This window comes from Artemia franciscana, chromosome 20 (assembly GCF_032884065.1).
Source record: "Artemia franciscana chromosome 20, ASM3288406v1, whole genome shotgun sequence".
NCBI classification, from domain to species: Eukaryota; Metazoa; Arthropoda; class Branchiopoda; order Anostraca; family Artemiidae; genus Artemia; species Artemia franciscana.
This window is the reverse complement of record NC_088882.1, coordinates 27,407,995-27,435,013: the sequence shown is the minus strand read 5'-3', so window position 1 is coordinate 27,435,013 and position 27,019 is coordinate 27,407,995. Positions and strand designations below refer to the sequence as shown.

General features: G+C 35.4%; 1 protein-coding gene across 2 annotated transcripts in view; it reads right to left on the bottom strand.

Annotated features, from left to right (window-relative positions):
* Window positions 1-27,019, bottom strand: part of LOC136039983 (HUWE1-associated protein modifying stress responses-like) — a 38,525-nt gene that overhangs the window by 2,706 nt on the left and 8,800 nt on the right. For both annotated transcript variants that reach the window (XM_065724047.1, XM_065724045.1), the window contains exons 2-4: window positions 19,972-20,043; window positions 11,020-11,191; window positions 5,736-5,875 (exon numbers count right to left, since the gene is read on the bottom strand). In XM_065724047.1, coding sequence (XP_065580119.1) covers window positions 5,736-5,875; window positions 11,020-11,191; window positions 19,972-20,043 — 384 coding nt within the window. The remainder of the gene's footprint in view (window positions 1-5,735; window positions 5,876-11,019; window positions 11,192-19,971; window positions 20,044-27,019) is intronic.

Below are 27,019 nucleotides of genomic sequence, written 5' to 3'. Positions count from 1 at the left end.
TATTTCGAGAGCGTATTTGAGAAAATGTGCAAGAAATCATCAAATGATAAAAAGTAGTGGTTGACCACGTCTAAACGAATATAAAACTATGGTTAGATTTTTATGCTGTACTCTGTCCATACATTATTTCTTCTTAGACCTATATATAAACCATAAGGGAGGAAGCGGGGTACATTATAAGGAAATTGTCCATGATATTTGGAATTAGTAATAACTGTTTGTTTGGCATGTTTCCTCCAGAAAAGGTCAACCACTAATTATTTGCATTAGTTTAGAAGGAGATATAAACTAGATATAAACTGGGCATACAGCTAGACAGGCTACAAAATTTGTACATGTATCACCTATGAAAAAGTTGCAATGACTTCTGTCTTGTTCTAGGTAAGTTTGAGTCCAAGAATCTACAAGATTCAAGAGAGTGTATGCTATCTGTAAGCATTTAGTATTACACTATTAGTACTATTACACTATTATTACATTATTACTACGTAATAGTACTGATCTTGATCCATTTTCTCCTTATAATCGTCTTCTTGAATTCTTTTTATAGTTAATATTTTTCGTCTTTGCATGTATTAAATAGAAAAAAAAACAGCTTTTTTAACTGCAAGTAAGGAGCGACATTAAGACTGAAAACGAACAGAAATTATTCCTTATATGAAAGGGGTTGTCCCCTCTTCAACGCCTCGCTCTTTGCGCTGAAGTTTGACTCTTTCTCACAACTCTACTTTTTAAAACAATAAAAAACTTTAGCGTAAAGAGCGAGGCGTTGAGGGGGGGGCAACCCCTTTCATATACGGAATAATTTCTGTTCGTTTTCAGTTTTAATGCCGCTCCTAACTTGCAATTAAAAAAAAATTATTTAATTTCAGAACGTTTTTTTAATTAATGCATGTTTTGATTTTGGCTCACCGCACATAAATGATTAAAACGAAATTTGCATATTAACTTTTTTTGGCTAAATGGAAAATAGTTGAAATTACTAAAAATACTTTAGCGTAAAGATTGAGTTATTGTGGAGGAGACGAACTCCTTTACATACGTAATCATTTCTATTTGTTTTAGATTCTAATGCTGCTCCTTACTTCCAGCTGAAAAAAACTTTTTTTATATTTATTCTTTCATTGTTTTTTTTTCTTAAATAATGCTAGAAAATCCTGCGGCCCCTTCATGGAAATCATCTTCCATCATGATAAATTCCCCCAGGGAAAGATCCTCCCACGTAACCCCCTCCCCCGTAACGTGAAAAGTCCCCCTTAAAACGTGTGTACACTTCCCAATAACCATTATTATATGTAAACAATGGTCAAAGTTTGTAACTTCCAGCCCCTCCCCTGAGGACTGTAGGGATTAAATCGTCCCGAAAGACATAATTATTAGGTTTCTCGACTATTCTGAATAAAATGGCTATCTCAGAATTATGATCCAGGGACTTCGGGGGACAAAGAGCGTGGAAGGGGGCCTAGGTGCCCTCCAATTTTTTGATCACTTCAAAAGGGCACTAGAACTTTTAATTTCCGTTAGAATGAGCCCTCTCGTGACCCTTCTAGGACCACTGGGTCGATACGATCACCCCTGAAAAAAAAAATAAAAAAAAATAAACAAGCATCGTGATCTGTCTTCTGGGAAAAAAATATACAAAATCCACATTTTTGTAGATAGGAGCTTGAAACTTCCACAATAGGGTTCTCTGATATGCTGAATCTGATGGCATATTTTCGTTAAGATTATTACTTTTAGGGGGTGTTTCCCCCTATTTTCTAAAATAAGGCGAATTTTCTCAGACCCTTAACTTTTGAAAGGTAAAATTAAACTTGATGAAACTTATATATTTAGAATCAACTTAAAAATACGATTATTTTGATGTAACTATTGGTATCAAAATTCCATTTTTTAATATGGAATATTTACTAATACTTACTCTATGGTTTTTTTGTGGTGCATTAGTTGGTTATTATTATATTCAATATTATATTATACATTATATGCGGTATATCATTTATCTATTCTTATTTGCAAGAAAGATTATCCTGAAGTCCCATCCATGGACCATTAGAAAAGTTAAAGAAAGTTTTTTAATGTGCAGAGATTAAGGCGTAAAAAAAAATCAGAGTTTTAACTACTAACCCACCCCCCTTGAAAAGCTTTCTTAGCCTCTGTCTTCTGCTGGGTTAGACTCCTTATCTTCTGTACCCTTTCAGGGTGCTTGAAATAAATTACATGTGTCAGGGATTCAGTGACCAATCCATAACATGTATCTCTCATATTTCTTTTATAATCATTTCATGTTGTTTCATGATTGCTCACTCTTTCTCAAAAAAACTTCTGCGGTACCCTAGGGACCTCCATAACTCCGGCTCAGAAGCTATATCGAAAAATTTTTCAACTAATTTCTGGGCAAATTTTTTCAACGATACACTCATGGGCAAAAATTCATACAGCTAGAATGAGAGTGGAATCTTTACACAAATCAGGTAAAAAAAAATTGCAATGACTTCTGTTTGGTATGTTTGAGCTAAAATATCCATAAGATTTAAGAGAATGTATGCTGTGCTATCTATAGTATGTATAGAATCTATGCTCTCTATATGCATCTCATTATTACACTATTACTATCATTACATTATTACTACGTAATAGTACTGCTCTTGATCGACTTTCTCTTTATGATCGTCTTGTTAAATTTTTCTCTATAGTTAATATTTTTCGGTTTGTATGTTTTGCATTTCTCACGTGTATTATTAACCTCTTTTTTACTCCGCATTTTAATCCTTCCTGTACAGATTTTGTGGGTTATAAATAAATTATCTTATTATTATCATTACACCTATGTATACAAAGAAACAGAGAAAGACAGAATTTCAATATACGAAAGTGAATAGAGCTTTTACAATGAACCATTAACCCGTACCCACATAACCCGTACCCCTTTCATATACGGAATAATTTCTGCTCGTTTTCAGTTTTAATGTCGCTCCTTACTTGCAATTAAAAAAAAATTATTTACTTTCAGAACGTTTTTTTTTAATAATGCATGTTTTAAATACCAAGGACATCAAAATTAAAACATTTTTTGGCCCTTGGTTCCATCTTTGGTTTATTCAAATTAAAAAACCGAGATTTTCTATGATTTTTCTGGTGACCATTATCCAACATCTGAAGAAACGATAGCTTGTGATAAGGGAGAAATCATTTCATTTGACAATCTCTTTATCTTAAATTAATCTTCCTGAACTTAGCAATTCCTTGTAATTTCAAATCGAATGCTAGCTAACAGAGATTAGCATATTGAGATGTTTTCAGTTGCTTAAATTCTCTTTTTCGTTGCCACGCTCGGATAATAAGAGGAACAAGCGGCAACCACCTTTTTTAAAAACAGACCAAGTAAAGTTTGCAAAACTAATTTATCTGCTACTGATCCCCGGCGAATACAACAATAATTATAGCTACATGTTTAGCCATTTATTACTCGAATACTCTGATTAACCAGGCTTGGGGTATGTAAGCAGAAGATAGACTATTTAGAAGGAAATTTTTGATTAAATAGACAGAATAACTCAAGAGACATTCATGCCTGTGTTGGTAAATCCATACGGAATTTCAACTTTAGTTACATAGGGGTAGATAATAAGATGATACATGGTTGTTTTTGCTTAAGAAACAGAAATCAGATAGAAACAGAAAAGAATATATACATATATATATATATATATATATATATATATATATATATATATATATATATATATATATATATATATATATATATATATATATATATATATATATATATGTATATATATATATATATATATATATATATATATATATATATATATATATATATATATATATATATATATATATATATATATATATATTACTGGATTTCTAGTTCTATAATATTCCCGAGAATTATTTTCGTTGCATTTAATCCCACTTCCTAATAGGGCCAGATAATGCTCTAGCCTAAAGTGAGAGGTTTGCTGATAAAATCAGCAATCCTTTATATATTGCCTAACGTTATATGGATTCTTTTTTTTTAATCAAAGATTACTTTTTTTATATTGCTTACGGTTACAGCTGGTCCTGTTAGGGGCGAGGGGAGGAAGATGTAATTAAAATGGTATTTGATGTGCACTTTTTTCTATTCTGTAGGATATATTAACCCAGTCTAGTTGATCCCCTCTTCTGAACTTAACGTTATAATAAAAAAAATATCACCTTTCATTACCTCCAGAAAACTTATTTTGAACTGACTTTCTTGGTTGCTTTCAGATTGACTCTATCAAGCGCCCCACCCCCAGCATTATACATAGGTTCACAGATTTTGTAAGTTTTCATTACTTTTTATGTTATCTCACTGCTTTCAACTTGAAATGAGGACAATTTAATAAATATCAGGCAATTTTTATATAGCTTAGGGCTCCAAAGGGGCGCCCTAACTTGGTCCCATTAGGCAAGAACTAAGTTCTGGTTTCAATTGTTAATATATGACAGGCTTTTTTTGTCTGATGTCAGTCCTAAACTATATAATAAAATAAAAAAAATTACTTGATTTTATTTAGAAAACTCTTTTTGATTGGTTTCCGGAGTTGTTTCCAACTTAACTGTATCCCAGCTTTCCAAGCTAAATAAAACTTTACTGATAGTAAGAGTTGTCATTTTTTTAGCAAGTAAATAAATAACCTTTTTTAAAAAAAAAGCTCAGGGGTATATCCGCCTCCATTAAATGGTAGGGAGATGAGAAGAGATAGGATGTTTATGGGGTTCGGATGCAGCTCAAACTTAGGGAACACTGAAAATTGATCAGAATATAATTTTCTGAACGTAATGAAGGTACAATTTTCTTTGTTTTAATGTTTAGCTCAGAAGAGGGAACTGACTAGATAGGACTAATCGATCAAATTGGATCAGATTAGGAAATCAGATAAAAAAAAAAAACCATCTGAGACCTATATTCCACGTTCTCTCCAAATACAATAATCCTAACAATTGTAATTCTATACCAGCCCCTCTCCCCCCTGATAGGACAGGACAAACGTTAAGTTATACACAAAAGATTATTGTTGTTTTTGTTTGTTTTTTTATTTGCTTTATCCTGAGTTTTAAACCAATTGTTGATAAGAAATAAACTCAAAAACAAAACAATCACTTTAAATCAGCAAACTTTTATTTGCTTATTTAATTAGTAATTATTTAATAAGTAGTAAATTGAACAATATAAACTACCACTAAATACCATGTAACCACCGTTGCATAAACTAAAGAACTGGCAGAAAAAAGTAGAAATAGTGCGTTAATCCCCAAGTGCGTTTGCTAAGTCTGTGGTATTGGTTGTTCCGGCATGGGTATTTTTTAATGATCGTGAAAACGATGGACCTCCGTGAACTGCTAGTCTGTACCACCCTGTTACTACTCTAATGGAATTTAAAACAAATCTTTAAACATAAAAAAATGAGTTAATAGCATACAAAATTCAAATTATACAGCATGCATTCAACGATGCTTAAAATTGTACAGAGTTGACTAGAATCGACTCAAACTGGCTGGGCGGTGCCCCAAGACCCAAAACTAGTCTCTATCCTCTTCTTCCTAGTTTATATGGGATCAAAGATTCAGAAATTCATACACTTGCAAATCTCCTTTTTTGTGATTATAATGAACCTAGTTAATTTCTATATCCACATAATAAAAGCCAGACAAAGGTCGGAAAAACCATAAAGATAACATACCAGTAGCCAAGCTCAAGGCTTCTTTAGATGTCTGAAGATTTGTATCAGATGGAGCAGTCCATCTCGCAGATGCAAAACTTTCAACACCTGACTCTAGTGCTTCTCGGCTTTGAGTTGGACTATTCTTAGATCGATGAATCCTACCAAAGAAATTTAAAATTATTCAACGGCTTTTAACCCTAGACAGGCCACTATAGGAGCAAAGACAAGGAGAAATCTCCAGGACCTCCCATGCAATCTCTAGGTCAGACTATTGACAAAAAGAAGTTTTTGCACTATCAATTTTTCAATTTGCAATTTTAATTGCAATTGTCAATTTTAAACCCCGTTGTAAAAATATGACATTCTCCTTTCAAGTATATACAAACAGGGCATTTTTATTTGCTGTGGAAGGCTTTAAAACAATTGGTTTTGTCATTATGGCACAGTGGAAGTTCACATTTCTCGGACTCAAAAGTGGCACATCCTGATTTGCACTGTTTGCAGCGGCCCTGCTTCTCAGTTTTTTTGGCCAGTGATCAAATCCATCGGCATGAGCAGATGTTGCCGGTTGGACTCGATTGCGACTTCGAATGGGGCTGGGACTTTCTTCAACATCTGCGGATGGTCTACCGCGTTTACGTTGGGACATCACACGTACCAAGGCATACAACCCTGCTGCAACTTCAGACCTGAAGGCTCTCAAGATGATCGGTTTGTTTGTCCTTGAAGTAAGTGTTTTGACGTCTGAGCTGGAAGAAACGAACAGTTGCAGACTGATGTGTCAATAAGCCACCAGAAGATTCTCATACACCATTTTCGTGTCCAAAGATGAGTTCGGCACGTCTCTACCAACATCTGTAATAAATCTTTGCCACCCATATGACGGTTGTACTCATAAACAATGGCTGGCCTTGAAAATTCAACCCCGAATATATCCTTAACGTTCCAGCGTCTGCACGTATCCTGTGGCGTTATTCCTGCATATGTCAAAGTCAAGCAAACCATGTCGTTATCTAATCATTTCAAGATGTCAAAGTAAATCTTGTAGGTCATTTTCTCAGGTAAGGTACTCACCAGACGTAATTTGGAAAATCCGTCCTAGCCAATAAGAGCCACCGATCACTCCTTTCCCAAAACCAGCCCATCCCAATAGCCGAACTTGGATACAAAATTAACTTCTACCCCCTAAAGTACGGACTAATCGTTACGCCAACTCATTTGTGCCTTTCTCCACATCAATTTTCAATGCTGAGTTGTAGTGTGTGATTTTTGTTTAAAAGTATGATTTTGTAAAAAAAAAAAACTGAATTTAGCTATGCTACGACAGTTTTTAAATATACCGATCTCTCTCTCTCTCTCTAAATCTTGTATATCTTATCAAATCCTTGTTCTACAAGCTTTGTTGTTGCCGTTGAAATGGAGAAAATAGTTAATCTTGCCAAACCTTTGTCGGCCCATCTAGTCGGCAATTGCAGGGTATCTAGTAGCTACTTCCCAATACATTCAATAATAGGGAACTTTTATCACCCCCAATAATAGAATAATGCTCATGAAAACTTTTAGCTGTTCGACATTGAAGCAGAGGCTGCATCCCATAGTTTGAAGTGCAAAGACATTACTTTAATCAACTATCAGCTCAATAAGTTCATTGTCAAAAAATTTTGGGAAGTATTTGAGTGGAGTCCCCAAGATGCCTGGACCTTGGCGAGGTTTTCCTTTCCAAGATAGGTCAACTTTTTCTATCTCTACTTTTCTCCAGCCGAATTTTTCTTGGACTTTCGATTTCTTCTTGGATTTTTCAGTACTTGCTGCTACCGATTGCTGACAAGAGGGTGAAGTTTCCCCCGAGTCATCGTTGCTGGGTTCACGGCTAGCCTCCACGTCATCCTTTTCCAAAAAGAAGTGGCGATTGTCCAGAAGAGGCAACAAGTATGCATCAGGATCATTGATAGGATCTTCTGGAAAAAGGAAGTCTGGATCATCATCATCCAACAAGTCCGACAACATCTCTTCTGGAATGTCAAAAATATACTTGCCTGCCTTTTCTGCGTCAGTTTGGCGTTTTTGAGCTCATTTTCTTAGTCTGCCGTAAGATATCTCCCTCTATAAAGAAAAAAAAAGAAATCTGACACACCCTGCCTACCAAGGTCCCTTCACCTCTGAAGGGTGGTGTGAGCTATTATGTAGGAGGGACCCTCCTATATAGTAGCCGATATAAAATTACACTTTTTTTCATCCTTTTTGTTTGTCTTATTTAGTTGTTCGTTTCACAATTTTGAGCCACGATCGTCCGATATATTTACACCACAATGACATGTATCTTGCTACTGATCCGAATTCTTTAACAAATCATCAATTTCATCTACAGTAATTCAAAATAGTATATATTTTATACACATAGGATATGCCAGGAGTCTCCAACCTTTCGTTTTGTTTCCAGTTTCTAGCTTAGAAAATGCCTAACTTTTCATTCTTTTATTTCTTATCCCTTGGTTCGGTGACTCACTCCTTAAACTACGTGTCACACAGCAGCTCCCCGAAGGCATCCATCGAATGCCATCTTTCTGCACCATCAAAAGATGCTGCTAAAAACAATGTTTTTTGCAGCAAGATGGCAGTCTAAGCTCGAAAAGTACGGTGTTGTTTTTCTACAACAATTGCCTCTATAGGGTTAAAACGTAATTCAGAACTGGTATTAAGTTTTTTGTTTTTTTTTAAACATGGCATTTGGCTAAGGTGCATTATTTATTCAGATAATTTCTATCCCAAGTATAAAATGGAAACTCCAGCTTTTTAAAAATACTCACCGTCTAAAAGTCAATATTTCCAGTGAGCTGATGATGACTATCGTTAGTTGGGGACAAAGAATATCAATGAAACAGAGAACACCTTCATTCGTGTCTTAAATTTTCACTGACAGAGAAAAGGAAAACGTTCTTAGAGCTTAGGTTGGACAAGTAAGCTTACTCAAAATAAGGATACATCCACTATTATGACCCGCCATGTGTTATTTTTAGTGGTTCTAAAGAAGTATCAATTCCACAGTATCTTTTAATAAAAAGAGAATAATTCCAAAACGATACAGTTTTGTTTCAATTTTTAATTAAGTATACTCTTTATTACTATACTGAACTGATAAAGAAGGTACATTTTCGATTACCCATTTAGTTGTGCGAAACCTTTAATTAACGTCGATTATAACCAAAATAAAATTAAATACTTGGGAACAACTCATTGGGCTACATAATTGGGCTACTAATTGAACTACTGAGTATTCCTGAACTAATAAAGAAGGCATAGTTTCGATGATCAATGAGTTGGGTTAAACATTTAGTTAACGGTGATTATGATAAAAATAAAATAAACAATTGGTAATTAATGATAGCCAAATCTTAGGCTTCAATAAGTACCAAGAAATGCTCAATTGACATGGGACTATTCTACTATTATAAACACAAGCAGTCCACAGTTGCCTGAGGAAAACGCAGCTTCATGTCAAAACCATGTTGGTTCCTTTTCTCTACTTACTTAAAGTGTTTGCCCTGGAAAATAAGATCTTATGAAAGGATCGTATGAAACCATACTGTCAGCTCATAAATCTCGCTTTCTTCTAAGCAGAACAGCAATAATTTAAAGATCTCAAAAGCCATAAAGAATTCTAAAAAAGGAGAAATTATCACGAGATTTTGTTTTAAGACGAAAAAGTTACAGCTTTCGGCAATGTGTGTGTTTGGTATTCCGTATTGTAGTAAGGAACTCAGTCATGCCAATAGCAAGGAGACAGTAGAAGGCTTACACAATACCTTAATAATGGTAAAGATAAGCTCAAGTACTTTCTTTTGGTGTGTTGGGACCTGCACGACTTACGTAGGTAAGCCTCTAAATCATAAAAAGCCTCTAAATCATTAAAGTCACCCAGGATTTTAATGACAGCTTTGGGAGTCCGCATTTTAGGTAGTCAAACGAAAACTCCAGGTAAAGTACAATTCCTCTTGGAACAACACCCTTGGCGGGTAGTAGACTATGTCAAAGATAATTGACGATACTTTGGTAGGTATTGTAGATTTGGCCAAAGCCACAGAATTTTGAACTTTGGTCTCCTAGGTAATGGTATATGTTGGACTCAATAGGGTACCTCAAACTTACACAGAAAATCTGCACCGCCACCATAACTCCCAACGGCTTTGTCCTTATTTGACCTTGGGAGCAGATAAACATCATACCAGGAAATAACCGTGCACGAGTCTGATAAGGACCACATTGTGCACGACCCAGCCACGTCGATGTGATTTGTATGAGTGTGATTTCCAGCTCCTCGACTTTATTTCAGAAAGAGCGGACGACTACAAAACACATGGGAATTGCATAAAAAAAAATTGAATTTTAGCACGTTTAGCAATTACTATATATATATATATATATATAGATCTGATATTAGTTGGGAGAGAGGAAGAAGCAACACAAACATATCTTGAAAAGGGAAGATAATACAGCCGAAAAAATACATTTTGAGCCCTAACATTTATTTTCACCTTACTTGTCTGAGGATCATTGTCTATCATCACGATTATTACTTTTTAATACGGTAATTCTAATTTTCCAAATGTTTCATTTATCTATACATTTTTTGTTTCTTTGAAGAGTGCCCATGTTTTCTAAGAAGCAAAACAGTTATGCACACTCCTCCTTCATCACAACTTATTCGAAGCCTCTTCCTTTACACTCTTTCAAAGAGTGATCATTTCCCAAGTCAGAGACAACAAGATTTTCATTTGTTACGACTTGACATGGTTTAGGGTCTCCGTTCCGCCATCAGCTCCTTCCTCCATCCTTATCCCCGACGGGAATTCCTGCTTATGTGATCAAATAGTGGCGTCAGGGTTGACCTCTTACGAGTTTATCTAACCAGAACCGTGACTTCAAACAGCACTGCAGGGTGACCTCGAGGAAATTATAGCCTAGCAAATTTTATAACCTACGTAAGTTTTGCAATAATTTTTCATTAACACAACAGGAGATAAGAAGCATCGAAAAAAGCCATACAATATCATTCAATACAGAGTACACACCCGAAATTGTCACTCACACCTTACTTTTTGATACTTTTTTCACTGTCTGGATTTACTGTATTGACAATAGAATATGACTAATGGATTTGCAGGAAGAAAGCATCTTGTGAAGAAATGAATGTAATCAGAAATTTCTGAAACAAGAAAAATACCTAATAAGAAACGTGGAAATTGGTTGAACAATAAAAACTATTCAATAGCAATCTTAGCATATTTAAATCATCATAACTAACCTGGAAGACGAATGCGGTGGTGGAGGGGGTTTTCCAGCCAAAAAGCTCAGCAGCTCATCTCGCTTGATATTGCGTCTCTTCCTTTTTGCCCATTGGGCTATTTCCTTGTTTCGACGCTGGTATCCCACCTGGATCCCTTTATCCATTGATATTCGAACTGAATCATTTGACACTGAAATAATTGAGTTGCAGATTATTCAAACATGAATGAAACATGATAAATACTTTATATATGTATAATACACATAATTATCACGTAATTATTGCACATTTATGTATATCTATGTTACAATAATAAAAAGGAATCCACATGCTACCAAGAACTAAACAATAATAGTTGTGCGTGGGGATTTAATGATAGCAACAATTTACTTATAAATTCACTACACATGCGCTTCTAAAAAGCAGAGTAAAAAGAGAAACCACACAAAACAGCAACATTACATACAGAAACCAACACTATAAGCAAATTATAAAAATAAAAAAAAAAGATAAAAAAGTATTTTAATCAGCTGGAACTACAATTATAGTTGTCCAGTAACTCTTGCTAACACTTTATCATGTAGGTTATAAACTTATTTTAATATTTGATACCTTGGAGACGATTCTTTTATTTCCAGTCAATGAATTCTGTTTTCTTTTGAAGGGGGAGGGGGTACATGAGCCACAATGAATCTCCTTTCAGCTCGTTGGTATTATCTAGAACATCTATTGTAGTTGGTATGAACTATTCGATGTTAAGTATACCATCTTCTTGTTTAGGATTTAAGACGGTTGATTAAATTTAAGGGGGGGGGGAGTGACGATTAGCAACAGCCCAAAAGTTTGCTTGGTTTTTTGTATCCTGGATATTTTAAAGTGCCAGAATCCCTAATCAGATGGGTATTCGAACAAAACATACAGAAAGTTCTCTCTAGATTGGATTCAATCTCGGTAGACAGCAGAGCGAGTTAAACTAAATAAACAGGACACAATATTATTTATTAACTTGCAAACTAGAGTACTGATTGCCTTTGCACCTGCGTCACGGGCAGAAAAAGTCACTCTGCTCAGGTATATAAGGTGATATTTCTAAAGTCATCTCAATTGCTGACAGCTGCACATAAGGGCATACATGTGATAAGTTTAAAGAGAAAACACAAGAGGTTACACCTTGGCCCTGTTCTTTGCTTGACCTAAAATGATAGACCAGGATGGTCAAGAAAACTATTACATTTCTTTACAATTAAAATGTTTTGCATTTCCTTGCTTGAGTTTTATGATTTTTCTTACAGCTGAAGATGGAGGTCGTTATAAAGCAAGCTACTGTCCCAAGGCAGTGAGCCAACAGATAAAGGTTACGGCAACTATGTTTCAAGTTAGGAAATTGCACAAGAAAGCTAAACGAGAACAGTTGATAAATGTAGACAGATCATAGTAGATAAGGCTGTAGATCATAGTAGATAGTAGATGAGGCGTCAAAACTAAAGCACTAAATCAAAACAAAAAAATAGACCAGGAAATAACAGCAAACCATGACAGCTATTCTGAAAAACTGTTTTGAAGCTCTTTTGGTCAACAACCTTGAAATACACCCTTGCCAGGTTTTAACAAAGGGAGATTTGTGGCCCTGTAAAAGATGCCACAAACAAACGTAAATACTCCAGACAAAAGAAGAGATGATGGAATATTATGCGAATTCAAAAACAAACATTAACACTTTTCAATATTCAAAATTAAGCCATTTTTACAAAACAGTTTCAATCATTTTAGACAAAGAGAACTTTGAACAAAATGATAACCAAAATATCATCAGCACAAGTCAATTGTATAATATTTGGCAAACCAAAAATGTGTCGAACAAATCAGAACTAAAGTAGTAGCAGTACACATTTTATAATATACAGAGAAATACTCCGCCTTTGTGTAAACCATTGAAAGAGGGATGCATTTAACAGGACTGACTTTCAGCTCCAATTTTTTTTTTTTAATAATTTAGAACAGAAATAAAAGAAAAAATAACTTCAATTGAATTAAAACTAAAATGACTTCTTGTGACACCATGTTACCCCAGTCTCAGCCAGTAACTGTGCTGCAATTTTGTATCCCATGCCTAATTGCCTGTTCAAACCACGTATCATTAAAAGAAAAATCAAACTGATTTACGCGGTTTGTGAAATACAATAAAGAGCACTGGGGAATCAAACTGTTGTTTCGATTATATTTACATGAAGCCTGAGAAGTGATTCTTCTCTGCATTTGGGAATAGTTTTGGACCCAAAAAAATATTGGGATTTCTAGCCATTAAATAAATCTTTTTTATACAAAACCAAAAAGGAGGTCATTTCAGTTTGGTCTTAATCACTATTTTCATAATTATTTTATGAAAACCATAATGTCAGGGCAGTACCTATGAAATTTTTTTCGGGAGGGGGGGGGCTTTACTCAAGGATTTTTTCGGGGGGGGAGGGTGATTACACAAAAACTCAAAAGGGTTTGTTTATATCCATTTTTGTTACGTTTTTATGAGTCAGACAAACATCTCGGGGGGGGGGGTCAAACCCCTTACACCCCCCCCCCAGGGTACGACCTTGAATAATATACATATATTTCCACGATGAACGAATCTATTAATACAGTTCAGTTTGTTTGTTTTTTTCAATGAAACAATAAACAACAGAATATAATAATAATGGAATATAATAAACATAAGATATGGTGCCATGTTTTTGGAAACTGAAATGGTGATTCTTTCATATTGATACCAAGTCGAAGGCATCCTCCTTTTCGTCACTTTTAACAATTTTTAGCTTGTCTTCATTGCTTTACCATTTATAAAATTAGCATGCTATTTTCAGTAAATAAGACATCAAACAGTTCATGGTAACAAACTGATAAGTAGGGAACGACGCAGATGAATAGCAACCGAAACTCTAATAAAAGAGGTTTTTGATAACAAGCGATGTATCAAAAGAATTGAATTTTTAGGCTGATTCAAATATATAAAGATCATTGATTTTAATATTACCTAGCAAAAGTTACGAGCCTGAGAAATGTTTTAACAATCGTGAAAAAAAGAGAGGGGGAACCCCAAAAGGTCAAGCTATCTTAAAGGAAGTCACGCCATCAGATTAAGCATGTCAGAAAAATTTGCTTGCAATGTTTCCGGCTTCCAAATACAAAAATATGGAATTTTTCATTTTTTGCCTGATGAAAGATCACGGATACGTGTTTATTTGTTTGTTTGTTTATTTTCCCTAGGTGTAATTGCATCAAACCAGTGATGCCAGAAAACTGGGAGAAGGTTCAAATGATCAGAAATCAAAAGTTCTAGAGCCCTTTTAAATGACCAAAGAGATTAGAAAACAACTAGCCCCCCCCTCCCAGGGCAACCAGCCCCTGGGGAGACCGCTGTAAATTACGAAAATTGTCCACTATTCACGTATAGTATTTGTTATTGGGAAATATAAAGGCATTTTTAAGGGAGAGATAAATAACGACGAAGACCACACTGCCTTTCCATCACAAACACCAAAAACAAGAAGAACAATAAGGAATTTCTCAAGACAGTGGGAAACAAATTAGAATGAAATTTGAAATTTTTTCATTTTAGTTTCATTGATTTTATCCTGTTGTAAGTTGTTTCCTCTTATATATTTTTGTATTGCTGAGCACAGCCCTTGGATAGTTCCATCATCGCTAAAAATTTCCTCCGGAAAAGTTTCGGAATTTTTTTTTTTCCGAAACAATTTTTGTCCATGTTCCATGGACAAAAATTGTCCATGGAAAAATTTTCCGCTGGATCAATTTTCCTGGAGGGTGAGGGGTTTCTGGGTAAGAACTTAGACGGAAGGGGATTTCTGGCATGATTTTAAAAACAGATAGGTTTTTTTTCAAATGACAGTATGCAAAGGGGAATTTTTTCAGGCGAACTGTTTGCCAAAAACTTTTCCGGAGGAAATTTTCAGCGATGATGGAACTATCCAAGAGGAACTTTCAGGAAGGTGAGTATTTATGTGGGTAAAACTTTACTCGGAGGGAAGGAATTGTCCATGGAGGGGAACCGGATTTCCCACCATTATTTGAAAAACGATCAGAATTTAAAAAAAAAAGACGAAGTTTTTTCAGCTGAAAATAAGGACCAACATAAAAACTTAAAGTGAACAGAAATTATTCTGTATTTGAGTGGGGTTGTTCCCTCCTCAATACTTTGCTTTTAACACTAGATTTTTTGAACTTATAAAAACAGCTCCTTAATCTAATCAAATTGGGGGGGGGGGATTTTCAGTAGTCATTCTCAAAGAATTGGGACAAAAGCCAAATTTTAGGGTAAAGAGCAAGTTATTGAGGAGGGGGAAATCCCCTCATATACGGAATAATTTCTGGCCGTTTTAAATTTTAATACTGCTCTTTAATTTCAGCTGAAAAACCATGTTTTTTTTATTCAGTTTCATCAGGTACAATGGTATAACAAATAGAAAACCACCTATTTTGTTTGTTTTTTAACATGACTTTTCACACGTCTTCTTTCTACAATTAGGTGTTATATGTGTATCACATTAATGACAATTATTTTATGTACAACACATAAACATAGTCAACGAATCTAACTATTCCAGCTAACATGACAACCACCCCTCATACTGCTGTGTACTGTATAGCGCCCCCACCAACTAGGTGTTGGGGTGGCGCGAAGCGCCACCCCAACAGCTAGTATATCTATATATATAAAAATAAGTTGTCTGTCTGTGTGTCTGTCTGTGGATCAGGTGACGTCATGTTTCTGTGTCCACTGACGTCATGAAATTAGTTGTCGTCATTTTTGCTTTGACGGTGACGCTGAAATACCTGATAAAAATGTCGATAAGGGGTTCCATGATATTATTGTAAAAAATATGATACATGGACCTTGCGGTGCACTGAACGAAAATTCACCATGCATGGCCAAAGGAAGGTGCACAAAGCAATATCCTCGACTTTTAGTATCAAACACAATTACTGGCAATGATGGTTACCCACAATATAGAAGAAGATCTACTGAAGATGGCGGTAAAACAGCAATAATAAAGAAGCGTAACGGTACCACCATCGAAGTAGATAACCAGTGGGTTGTTCCATATTCCCCATTATTATCAAAAACATTTAATGCACACATAAACGTTGAATACTGTAACTCCGTAAAGGCAATCAAATACATATGTAAATACGTCAACAAAGGCAGTGACATGGCAGTTTTTGGCTTGCAGCCCGAAATCAAAGATTTCGATGAAATCGTACAATATCAGGCTGGAAGATACATAAGCAGTAATGAAGCTGTTTGGCGAATTCTTTCATTTCCGATACATGAACGTAGTCCAGCTGTTATTCACTTAGCGGTACATTTACAGAATGGTCAACGTGTTTATTTCACGGAAACCAACGTGCAACAAAGAGTCCTGAATCGACCGGATACAACATTAACAGCTTTTTTTTCGCTTTGCAAAAATGATTCTTTTGCAAAAAAACTGCTGTATACTGAAGTGCCTTCGTATTACACGTGGAATACTAAAAATAAAGTATTTGAACGTCGAAAACAGGGCAAGTCAGTCGACGGCCAACCTACCATCTTCAAAGATACCACGATAGGAAGACTCTACACCGTTCACCCCAATCAACATGAATGCTTCTTTCTACGCCTGCTTTTGGTGAATGTACCCGGTCCGACATCCTTTGAGTATTTGAGGACTGTAAATGGTACTATACATGACACTTACCGTAGTGCATGCCAAGCTCTGAATTTATTGGAGAATGACCAACACTGGGATAACTGCATCAATGACGCGTGCGAAACGTCAACCCCAAGTCAAATTCGTGCATTGTTTGGCATCATTTTAACAACTTGCTCTCCATCAGCTCCTACAGAGTTATGGGAAAAATATAAGTCAAAAATGTCCGAAGATATACTCCATCGAAAACAGTTAGAGACGTCAGATATGACTTTTGATTTTACATCAGAAATTTATAACTACACTTTAGTTGTTATAGAAGATTTGTGCGTAAGTATGGCAAACAAACCTCTTCAGGATTTGGGAATGCCTTCACCTAACCGTATCGCTGCTGTTTCGACATGTGTAGAATTGGATCGTGAACAAAGTTACAGTACGAGTGATCTATTGTCTTATGTACAAAATAACATTTCCAAGTTAACGTCGGAACAAAAAGACATTTATGATACGATAATGCATTGTGTCGATAACAACGTTGGAGAAATTTTCTTTTTGGATGCGCCAGGAGGTACTGGTAAAACGTTTGTGATAAAACTGATTCTGGCATCAATTCGATCAAAAAATGACATAGCGTTGGCAATTGCGTCGTCCGGAATAGCCACAACATTGCTGCCTGGTGGAAGAACTGCTCATTCCGCTTTGAAATTGCCTCTGAACTTGCATTCTACAGAAACTCCCACGTGCAATATTTCCAAATCATCTGGGATGGGTAAAGTATTGCAGCAATGCAAACTTATTATTTGGGATGAGTGCACAATGGCACACAAAAAATCGCTCGAGGCTCTGGATCAATGCTTGAAAGATTTGCGAGGGAAGTCGAAACCCTTTGGCAGCACATTAATATTGCTTGCGGGAGATTTCAGGCAAACATTACCTATAATACCTAGATCAACTCCTGCAGACGAAATGAATGCTTGCCTGAAAAATTCTAATTTATGGGCACACGTAAAAACATTAAAATTAACTACAAATATGCGTGTCCGATTGCAAAACGATGACTCTGGTCAAACATTTTCAGATCAATTGCTGGCAATGGGAAACGGAAAGCTCCCAGTAGACTCAATTTCAGGACGTATACAACTACCTGCTGATTTCTGTAATTTAGTGACGTCCAAGAATGAATTGATTGAAAAAGTATTTCCGAATATTCTAAAAAATTATAAAAATAATAAATGGCTAAGTGAAGATTCTCGCACCCAAAAATATCTCGCACGTCCACGAAATCAACAATATTGTTTTGACCAAGATTCGAGACCAGGCAGTCCTTTACAAGTCAGTCGACACAGTTTTGGAACCAAATGAAGCGGTTAATTATCCATCTGAATTTTTAAATTCCATAGATCTTTCAGGGTTTCCACCGCACGTGCTACAACTAAAAATAGGCGTACCAATAATACTTTTAAGAAATATAAACCCACCAAAGCTTTGCAATGGCACTCGACTTGCCGTAAAAAAAACAATGGAAAACCTAATAGAGGCCACAATCTTGACAGGGCCTTTTGAGGGTGAGGCTGTTCTTATTCCTCGCATTCCCATGATTCCAACGGATCTGCCTTTTCAATTTAAAAGATTGCAATTCCCAATTCGATTAGCATTTACAATCACCATTAACAAAGCTCAAGGTCAATCATTAGAAAAATGTGGTATAGATCTTAATACTGATTGTTTTTCCCATGGACAATTGTACGTTGCATGTTCGAGGGTCGGTAAACCTGACAATCTATTTATATGCAGCGACAATTGGACAGCGAAGAATGTTGTATATTCGCAAGTTTTACGCAGTTAATTTGTATTTTGGAACCAAATGAAGCGGTTAATTATCCATCTGAATTTTTAAATTCCATAGATCCTTCAGGGTTTCCACCACACGTGCTACAACTAAAAATAGGCGTACCAATAATACTTTTAAGAAATATCAACCCACCAAAGCTTTGCAATGGCACGCGACTTGCCGTAAAAAAAACAATGGAAAACCTAATAGAGGCCACAATCTTGACAGGGCCTTATGAGGGCGAGGCTGTTCTTATTCCTCGCATTCCCATGATTCCAACGGATCTGCTTTTTCAATTTAAAAGATTGAAATTCCCAATTCGATTAGCATTTGCAACCACCATCAACAAAGCTCAAGGGCAATCACTAGAAAAATGCGGTATAGATCTTAATACAGATTGCTTTACCAATGTACAATTGTATGTTGCATCTTTGAGGGTCGTTAAACCTGACAATCTATTTATACGCACAGACAATGGGACAGCGAAGACTGTTGTATATTCACAAGTTTTACGTAGTTAATTTGTATTGTATCTATCTATCTATATAAAAACGAGTTGTGTGTATGCATGTTTGTTTGTTTGTAAAAAGAGCGTTTGCATATGACGTCATTATTATCATTATTAGTACATACGGCTTTGTATATGGACAGACAATGGGAAAGCCAAGAATGTTGTATATTCGCAATTTTTACGTAGTTTGAAACACATATATAAATCTATCTATATTCACAGGTGGGACACAGGGACACAACTACAATGGCGCGTAACTAATATGGCGCGTAACGACTTACGCGCGCGGGGGGGCTTGGGGGGCGCGAAGCGCCCCACCAACTAGGTGTTGGGGTGGTGCGAAGCGCCACCCCAACAGCTAGTATATATATATATATATATATATATATATATATATATATATATATATATATATATATATATATATATATATATATATATATATATATATATATATATATATATATATATATATATATATATATATATATATATATATATATATATATATATATATATATGTATATAATATATATATATATATATATATATATATATATATATATATATATATATATATATATATATATATATATAGTTATATATATATATAGTTATACAAATAAAAAGGAAAAAGAACTTCAACCAAGAACACTTGACACACATTTGTAATATTCTCTGTGGTACAGTAAACATCAATCTTGTCATATATATGTAAATTTGATGGAATTTCTAAGGTAAAAGTTTTGTTGATTGAGGCTGATATGTAACTACCGAATCACAACACTATCTGATTAGTAGCTCGACATTAGCTGAATCTCATTATGACGAGCCATTAAAAATTATCAAAAAGAAAGATTAGAATTAAAAATTACAGATCAAGAATGAAAATGATTAAACAGTTAGTAAAAAAATAGGGAAATTACCTTTATATAATGCTGTCACTGTTTCTGCAGCATTCTGAAAAGGCATCCATAACACAGCTCCTTGGCAGCGATCTGAAACATTTGATAAATTATTTTTCTAGGTATACACAACAGAAAACATCACGTATCTTCTAAAAAAAAAATTCATAAACACATACACGTCCTAGATCTTTACAGATGGGTAAAGTGGATGAAAAATAAAATAAAAAATTTAGTGTTAGGCTGCTAATTTTAAATTCTATTGGAATGAAAGATCTATAGACCAGTAAAAGGAAGAACCCACCTCTTGAGTGCATGTATATAAATTTCATCTAACTAGATTAAGTGCTAAAGTGTCAATTACTTAAAGTGTCAATTGAAGTGTCATAATTGAAGTGTCAAATACAAATTACAACATTGATCATTGTTAGGGAGAAATTGAAGGATTCTCTAATGACAAAGGCTATATTTGCAAAACAAACCAAGAAGGAAGGATACATTACAGCCATAATAATGGCTATAAAAGCATAGTACAAATAGATTTTTATATTCGTTTTTACTTTAGCTAGATTCCAAGTTATATTATTATGACGGCTGCTACGGTTTGACATGAAACTTATCATTCCTAGCTTCAGACCTATAACCTCTCTGTGGCAATACAGTTCGACCAGGCAAGCAGCAATTTCAAAACGAACCAGCTTTGCTTGCTACTCTTTCTTCAAGGAAATGGAGGTCTCCTCAGTAAAGAGACACAACGTTGAAGGGTCCTAATGATTTATAATTAACACTTACGTAATTTACGGCATCCTTATAGGTTAGTACTGGGCTTGTGTTATAGCTTATTACAGTCGAACATTGAGATGATTTTCTGCATAGCATGCTTGCGCATAGTTAATTCGCCTTGTAGCTTGTCTTCCAGCCACACATCAATTTGAACTTCTGTATGACGCTATGACGTCATAATAGGTTTGATGCGACCACCTTGGGGGAAAACGAATTCTTCCTTAAGGTTGTGACCTATCTACATGCTGAAGATAGGACTAATTTATTTGTAAACTGTGGTGGTGTCAATACAATTCGACTATGCAAGCAGCAATTTCCGTATGAATCATGTTTGTTTGCTACTCTTTTTATTTAATGGAAATAAAGGGCTCCACAGCAAATACATGCAACGTTGATGAGTCCCAATGACTTGTAATTAACATTTCCGTATTTTACGGCATCTTTTATGCATTGTACTAGGTTGTGAGCCATAGATTGTTCCCGTTGAACATTGAGAAGGTATATCCTTCTGGATTTCATTCGTCGTTGAACTGAAGATTCATTTGGGCTTCATTTTTCCATTCGATTCGTTGTTCTTCTTGATTTCATTTGTAGTTTAATCAAAGATTTTTTTGGTTCTTTATTTTCGTTTTTGACTCATTGTGATTCTCGTTGTTGTTTTTTTAACCGCTAATTTATTTGGCCTTAATTTTTGTTTTTAATTTGTTGAGATTCATGCTGTTGAAAGATTTTAACTGCACATTTCGTTGTGCTTCATTTTCTTTTTAGTTTGTTACACATAGTTCTTTTTATTTAGTTCAACAGCCCCCTCCATAGTGACTAAAAGCTTCAGCTTAATATTCTTAGTTGCTCCCAAGATACTGCAGAGACGTCCATTTGACACCTGACCCACATGGTATGTTTCCATTTAGTTCAGGGTCGCCCTTAATATTCCCTGAAGATTTCAAATTAATAGCTTTAGTCGTTACTAAGATATTCCAGATACAACCTTTTGACAACCTGGATAAAGATAGTGACAAGTACCCTTTGATTTAGTTCAAAGTCCCTGGTAACATCCTAGAAAGTTTCAATTTAATACAGTGAGCTGTTCCAGAGACATAGAACACATTCCCTTTCGACAACCAGGATGCTCAAAGTGTTGTTTAGTTCAAAACTCCCGTAACATCCCTAGAGGTTTCAATGTATTACCCTTGGACGTTCCTAAGATATCGAAGAGAAGCCCTTTTGACGACTAGGATGCAAAAATGTGATTTAAAAATTAGTATAGCATCCACATTTATCTTTCCTGAAAGTTTCAACTTGATACCTTTAGTTTTTCCTGAGATATTGTAGAAACGCTCTTTTGGCAACCTGGATGCAAACAGTGCTTTCGATTTAGTTCAACATTAACATTCCCTGAAAGTTTCAAAAGAATACACTTAGCTGTTTCTGAGATACTGAAGATACGCCCTTTTGACAAACAGCATGTACATGTTGCGCTTTTTTTGTTCAAAATCTCTCTCAACTAACTCTGCAAGTTCCAACTTGGGTAACTTAGCTGTTCTTTAGTTACAGTAAATTTTGAAATTAAAATCAACTTGGTGAATTGTGATGATTAAATTGAGAGCTATGGCTAATTGGAGAAAAATCTAAGACAGATAGTCTGACTGAGAGGCAAACCTGGCATAACCCTTTCCCAGACTTGTATAAAAAGGATATCATTTCACTTGTTGATGGATAGTCTATCATCTATTCATCCATCCTAGGACAGAACTAAGTCCATTAATTTTTTAAATTAAAATTAACTTGGTGGCTTTTCCTTAAGTACTAGAGATTTTAAAATTACAATCAAGTTGGTGGACAGTGAATAAAAAGTTATGAGCCATGCCATGGCTAATTGGAGAAAAGGTTTAGATAGACATTCTCTCTCAGTAAAAGGCAAACCCGTAACAAGCCCTTTTCAGAAATGTATAAAAAATTATGTCACTTCACTTGTTGATAGATAGTCCATCATCCATCCATCAATCCTAAGATGGAACTACGTGGATAGACGTGGAAAAAGGGGAATTCAAGTAACCTATAAGTTCTATAAGCCATCTGGACTTTAATGTGCTACTTAACATTCCCCAAAGTTTCGTCTTCATACACTTAGCCTAGTCAATCACTCCTAGAACCTAACATCACCCCTTTTCCTTATGATAAATTATGCATGTAAAAAGGGCAAACTGCATAATTTAGAATTCTTGCTATGGGGGATGTGGGGGGGGGGGCATTACATCCCCAGAATCATTGCAACTAGACTTTATGACTTTTTTTTAAAAAGATTTCGATCAATAATGAGGGAAGAGAACATCTAAAAAGGGCGAGAGGGGCTGGTTGCCCTCCAATAGCTCTTCAAAATCACCCTTAGTATCCCCTAAAACTTTCAACTTAATGCCCTCAGCCATTCCTTAGACATAGACAATACATCTTTGACAACCAACATATATACAGTGTGTTTTATTGTATTGGCAACACTCTTCAAGGCTGTGTGGGGGGGGGAGCATTTGTAACTTTAAACTAATTTCAAGAAGATGTCTATTTAAGAATTCGATCGAATCGTTTTGGCAGGAGGGCAACTAAAAAGGTCATGGAAGGGGACTGGCAGCACTTAACCCGCTTTTAAACCCCCCTCAACATGTCACGAAAGTTTTAACTTAATACCCACAACTGTTCTTAAAAAATTGCAGATCTTCTTTAATAGAAATTGAGGGTACATAGCATCTTTTAATTCATCATACCTCGTATCTTTCTCTAAAGATTCACCTTAATGCCCTTAACCTTAATGGATACACCTAGAATCAAATATTTCTCTTTTCAAATGATAAGTCCTGCATGCTAAAAATGTTCAAATTGCATAATTTACAGCCCTTGGGCTATAGGGGGCTTGGCATCTCTTGAAATATAGGCACAAAACAGTTTTAAATTTTTGGTTACTATGAGGTGGGCTTTCTTCATTACTAGTTTGCAGCAATGTTTCATGAGATTTTTTAGCTTCATGCAGTTAATGAAGTTAAGCAAGAGTACTCAACCCATCTCCTGCAATTTGGCTACCAACGAGGGCTTACATGTGGTCATGCACATCTACCCTAGTTTCAATTTTATAGGACTCTGATAAGTCTAATAAGCCCTTGCCCTCCAAGACTTCTGTCATACTTTTGAGTCTAAATCAAATACAGTCTTTCTTGATTTTGCCAGGAGAGGAGTTCAGAGACCTGCTTAACTGAGGAATTTCTATGATAATCTTCAGGCTTTACTTAAGCAACTCATACCTTGGAATCACACTTTTACCTTGGAAAGCATCTCTCCATAAGACAACAGTTCAAGTAAATTTCTATTGTTTGAGGGTTCTGGTAATTAGGCTGCTATTAGAAAATTTTAATAAGAAATATAAATCTTGATATTTTTCTTCCATATTAGTAAATTTCCACAACCATCTGGCATCTACTTTTACTACAAATGCATCAAAATCTTTCCAAAGAACTCAAAATCCAAGCAATAATTTTTTAAAATAATTAAAAGTGTAGATACATATCTTTAAATTTACAATGACATACTAGCCTAGCCAAAAATAAAACATGGTGTCTTTTGAGGATATTTAAGCAAATGAAATGAAATTTCCAAAAACAGCAACACATACAGGTTATTCATAAAGAGTTTAAAAGGTAGGCTCACATAAAGTGGCATGTTGATCATTTAGCTAGCAAATTAATCAAGAAAAGGAAAAATTGCAACAGACTAGACTAGGGGATATTGAGAAAAAAAAAATGCTAGAAAACAGTTCATATTTCATTGTATAAAGAATAATTGTAGCTAGCACATTTTGATTGCAGTCTACTAAATTTTACCCCCTCTCCTAATGTGCAAATATATAGCCCATTATATATTTCCTATGCATTTTGCCAATGAATCTTCCTTGTTTCAACCCATGCACCTATTAATTGAATAAACTGTGAAAAAAACAAGAGCCAGAGTGGCAGGTGGCTGAATGGATAAAAAATATATAGTTTGGGACGTATTTGCAGATTAGAAGTAAAGTATAATGGAGTTAAGGTCAAAATCTTTTAGCTATAATGATTCTACAAATTATTAAGTGAGAATTGTTTACCAAGGTAAGTGAAGCTGTCCACCTGATAAATCTTTTTGTAAAACCAATGTCTTCTTTTCATCTTCACTTATTCCTAGCCTTGGCAACTTATTCTTCTTAACTTTAATTTTTAAACCTATTCTAGTACCCTGAACTCGCAAAACCTCTAAAGGTTCATTCATTTTGCTCACATAGCCTACCACAGCTACACATGCTCTTCCTCTACCCCAATCTATTCAAAGCCTTCCTTTTTACACCCTCCCAGGAAGTTTCCATTCCCTTTAGATCTTTCTTTTATGACATCCTTCCACCCTAGACAAGGACAACCTGCTTTCTGTTGAGCCCTAGACAGTTGGCTCAAAAGGACAATCTTCAGCAATCTGTCATCCTTCATCTGCAGAATGTGACCAAGCCATCACAATGTTTCTCTCATTATAGCCAAAGAAACGAGTATTGAAATTCACTTTTTGTACAGTCTACTGTTAGAGATACAGTCAGTCAGCTGGGTAACCCAGAACAATTCATAGGCAATTTCTCTGTAAAACATCTAGCAAATCTTCATTTGTTTTTGTAGCACCCATGCTTCAGAGCCATATTTGACCACTGTCATCACTGGAGCTTCCAATATTCTAATCTTGGTTTGCAGATTTATCTTCCTATCCTTCCAAACTTTTTCAAGTGTGACAAAACACCCTGAGCCTTGGCTATTTTACTTTTAACATTTTCACTGCTCCCACTATCTTTACTAATAATAATACCAAGGCAAGTGACGCTGTCCTGAACAACCTTTTTGTAAAACCAATGTCATCTTTCATCTTCACTTATTCCTATCCTTAGCACCTTACTCTTCTTAACTTATTCTTATCCTTAGCACCTTACTCTTCTTAACTTAATTTTTAAACCTATTGTAGCACCCTGAACTTGAAAAACCTCTAGAAGTTCATTCATTTTGCTCACATTTTCATCTAGGATGCTTAAATCATCAGCATAATCCAACTCAAGGAAAGTTTTCCCTCTCCATTTGATTCTGGGTTCTCCCATTGCCTTTCCTATGCACCTTAAGACAAAGCCCATCAAAATGATTCATATGAAGGGCAATAGAACATAATCCTGCTTGACTCCTGATTTAACACAACGACCAGCTGCTAATCTCATTTCCTATCTTAACTGTGTAGAGTTATTCTTGCACATAGTACTAATCACCATAACATATTTGTCTGGAATACCATACAAGGTTAAGACCTTTGCTAAAGCTATTCTATCAACAGAATTGAAAACTTGTTAATAATCTATAAAACTGAGGAACAAAGGTTTTTGATAACTCAGGCAGTTCTAAATTATTGATTTAATACCGAAAATTTGGTCAACACACCCTCTATCCTTTCTAAAACGGCACTGTTCTTCCCTCTTATCACTTTGTCTACACCATCTCTCAGTCTGAAAAGTATCATATTACTAAGTAATTTACTACCTACAGAAACCAGGCTAATTACCTTAATTTACACTTTGGAGCAACTTCAGATCTATTGTGATCTGTTAATTGCTCCATACTTGATTATGTGAATGATTAAACATCAAATGTATCCACTGATACTTCCAGGGAACACCATTCTGTTCAGCATCCAATGACTTCTTGAAAACCTAATTATTGGGTACTGAGACTGTTTTATTTGAGACTATTCCAGTGGTTTACTACAAAGCAGGAGAAAAACTGTTGTCAGTGTTAAGTTTTAACAGGTGGCTTGAACAGCTTCTTTGAATGTCCCCTCCTGTCAGTGCCAATATTTTGGGAAATCGACAAAGGAATTGGGAGGGTTTCTTGTGAATCAAGCTAATATGTCACAAGCATATCAGCTCTTTGTCACTCGTAAACCAGTGTAGATAATTTCAGCTCCTTTAAACATTCATCATAAGTCTTCTCTCATCCTAGATACTGCCTTTGTGGCTCTCCTTTGCCTCCTTTCCAGAAGCTGTACATCACCCCTGTATCCTGGTGATGCTATGCACATTACAAAATCAAGCACTGGTCTGAAAAGGGCCTTGTACAACCTCACAAAACATAGGGAGACCTACTGTATCTAGTTTATTTTTAAACTAGTGCTAGGGCGGTGTTTGCAGGAGACACGGTCTTTTTGCAGTTTGAGTGGAATTTACACTGGTTGTCAACAATGATTCCAATAC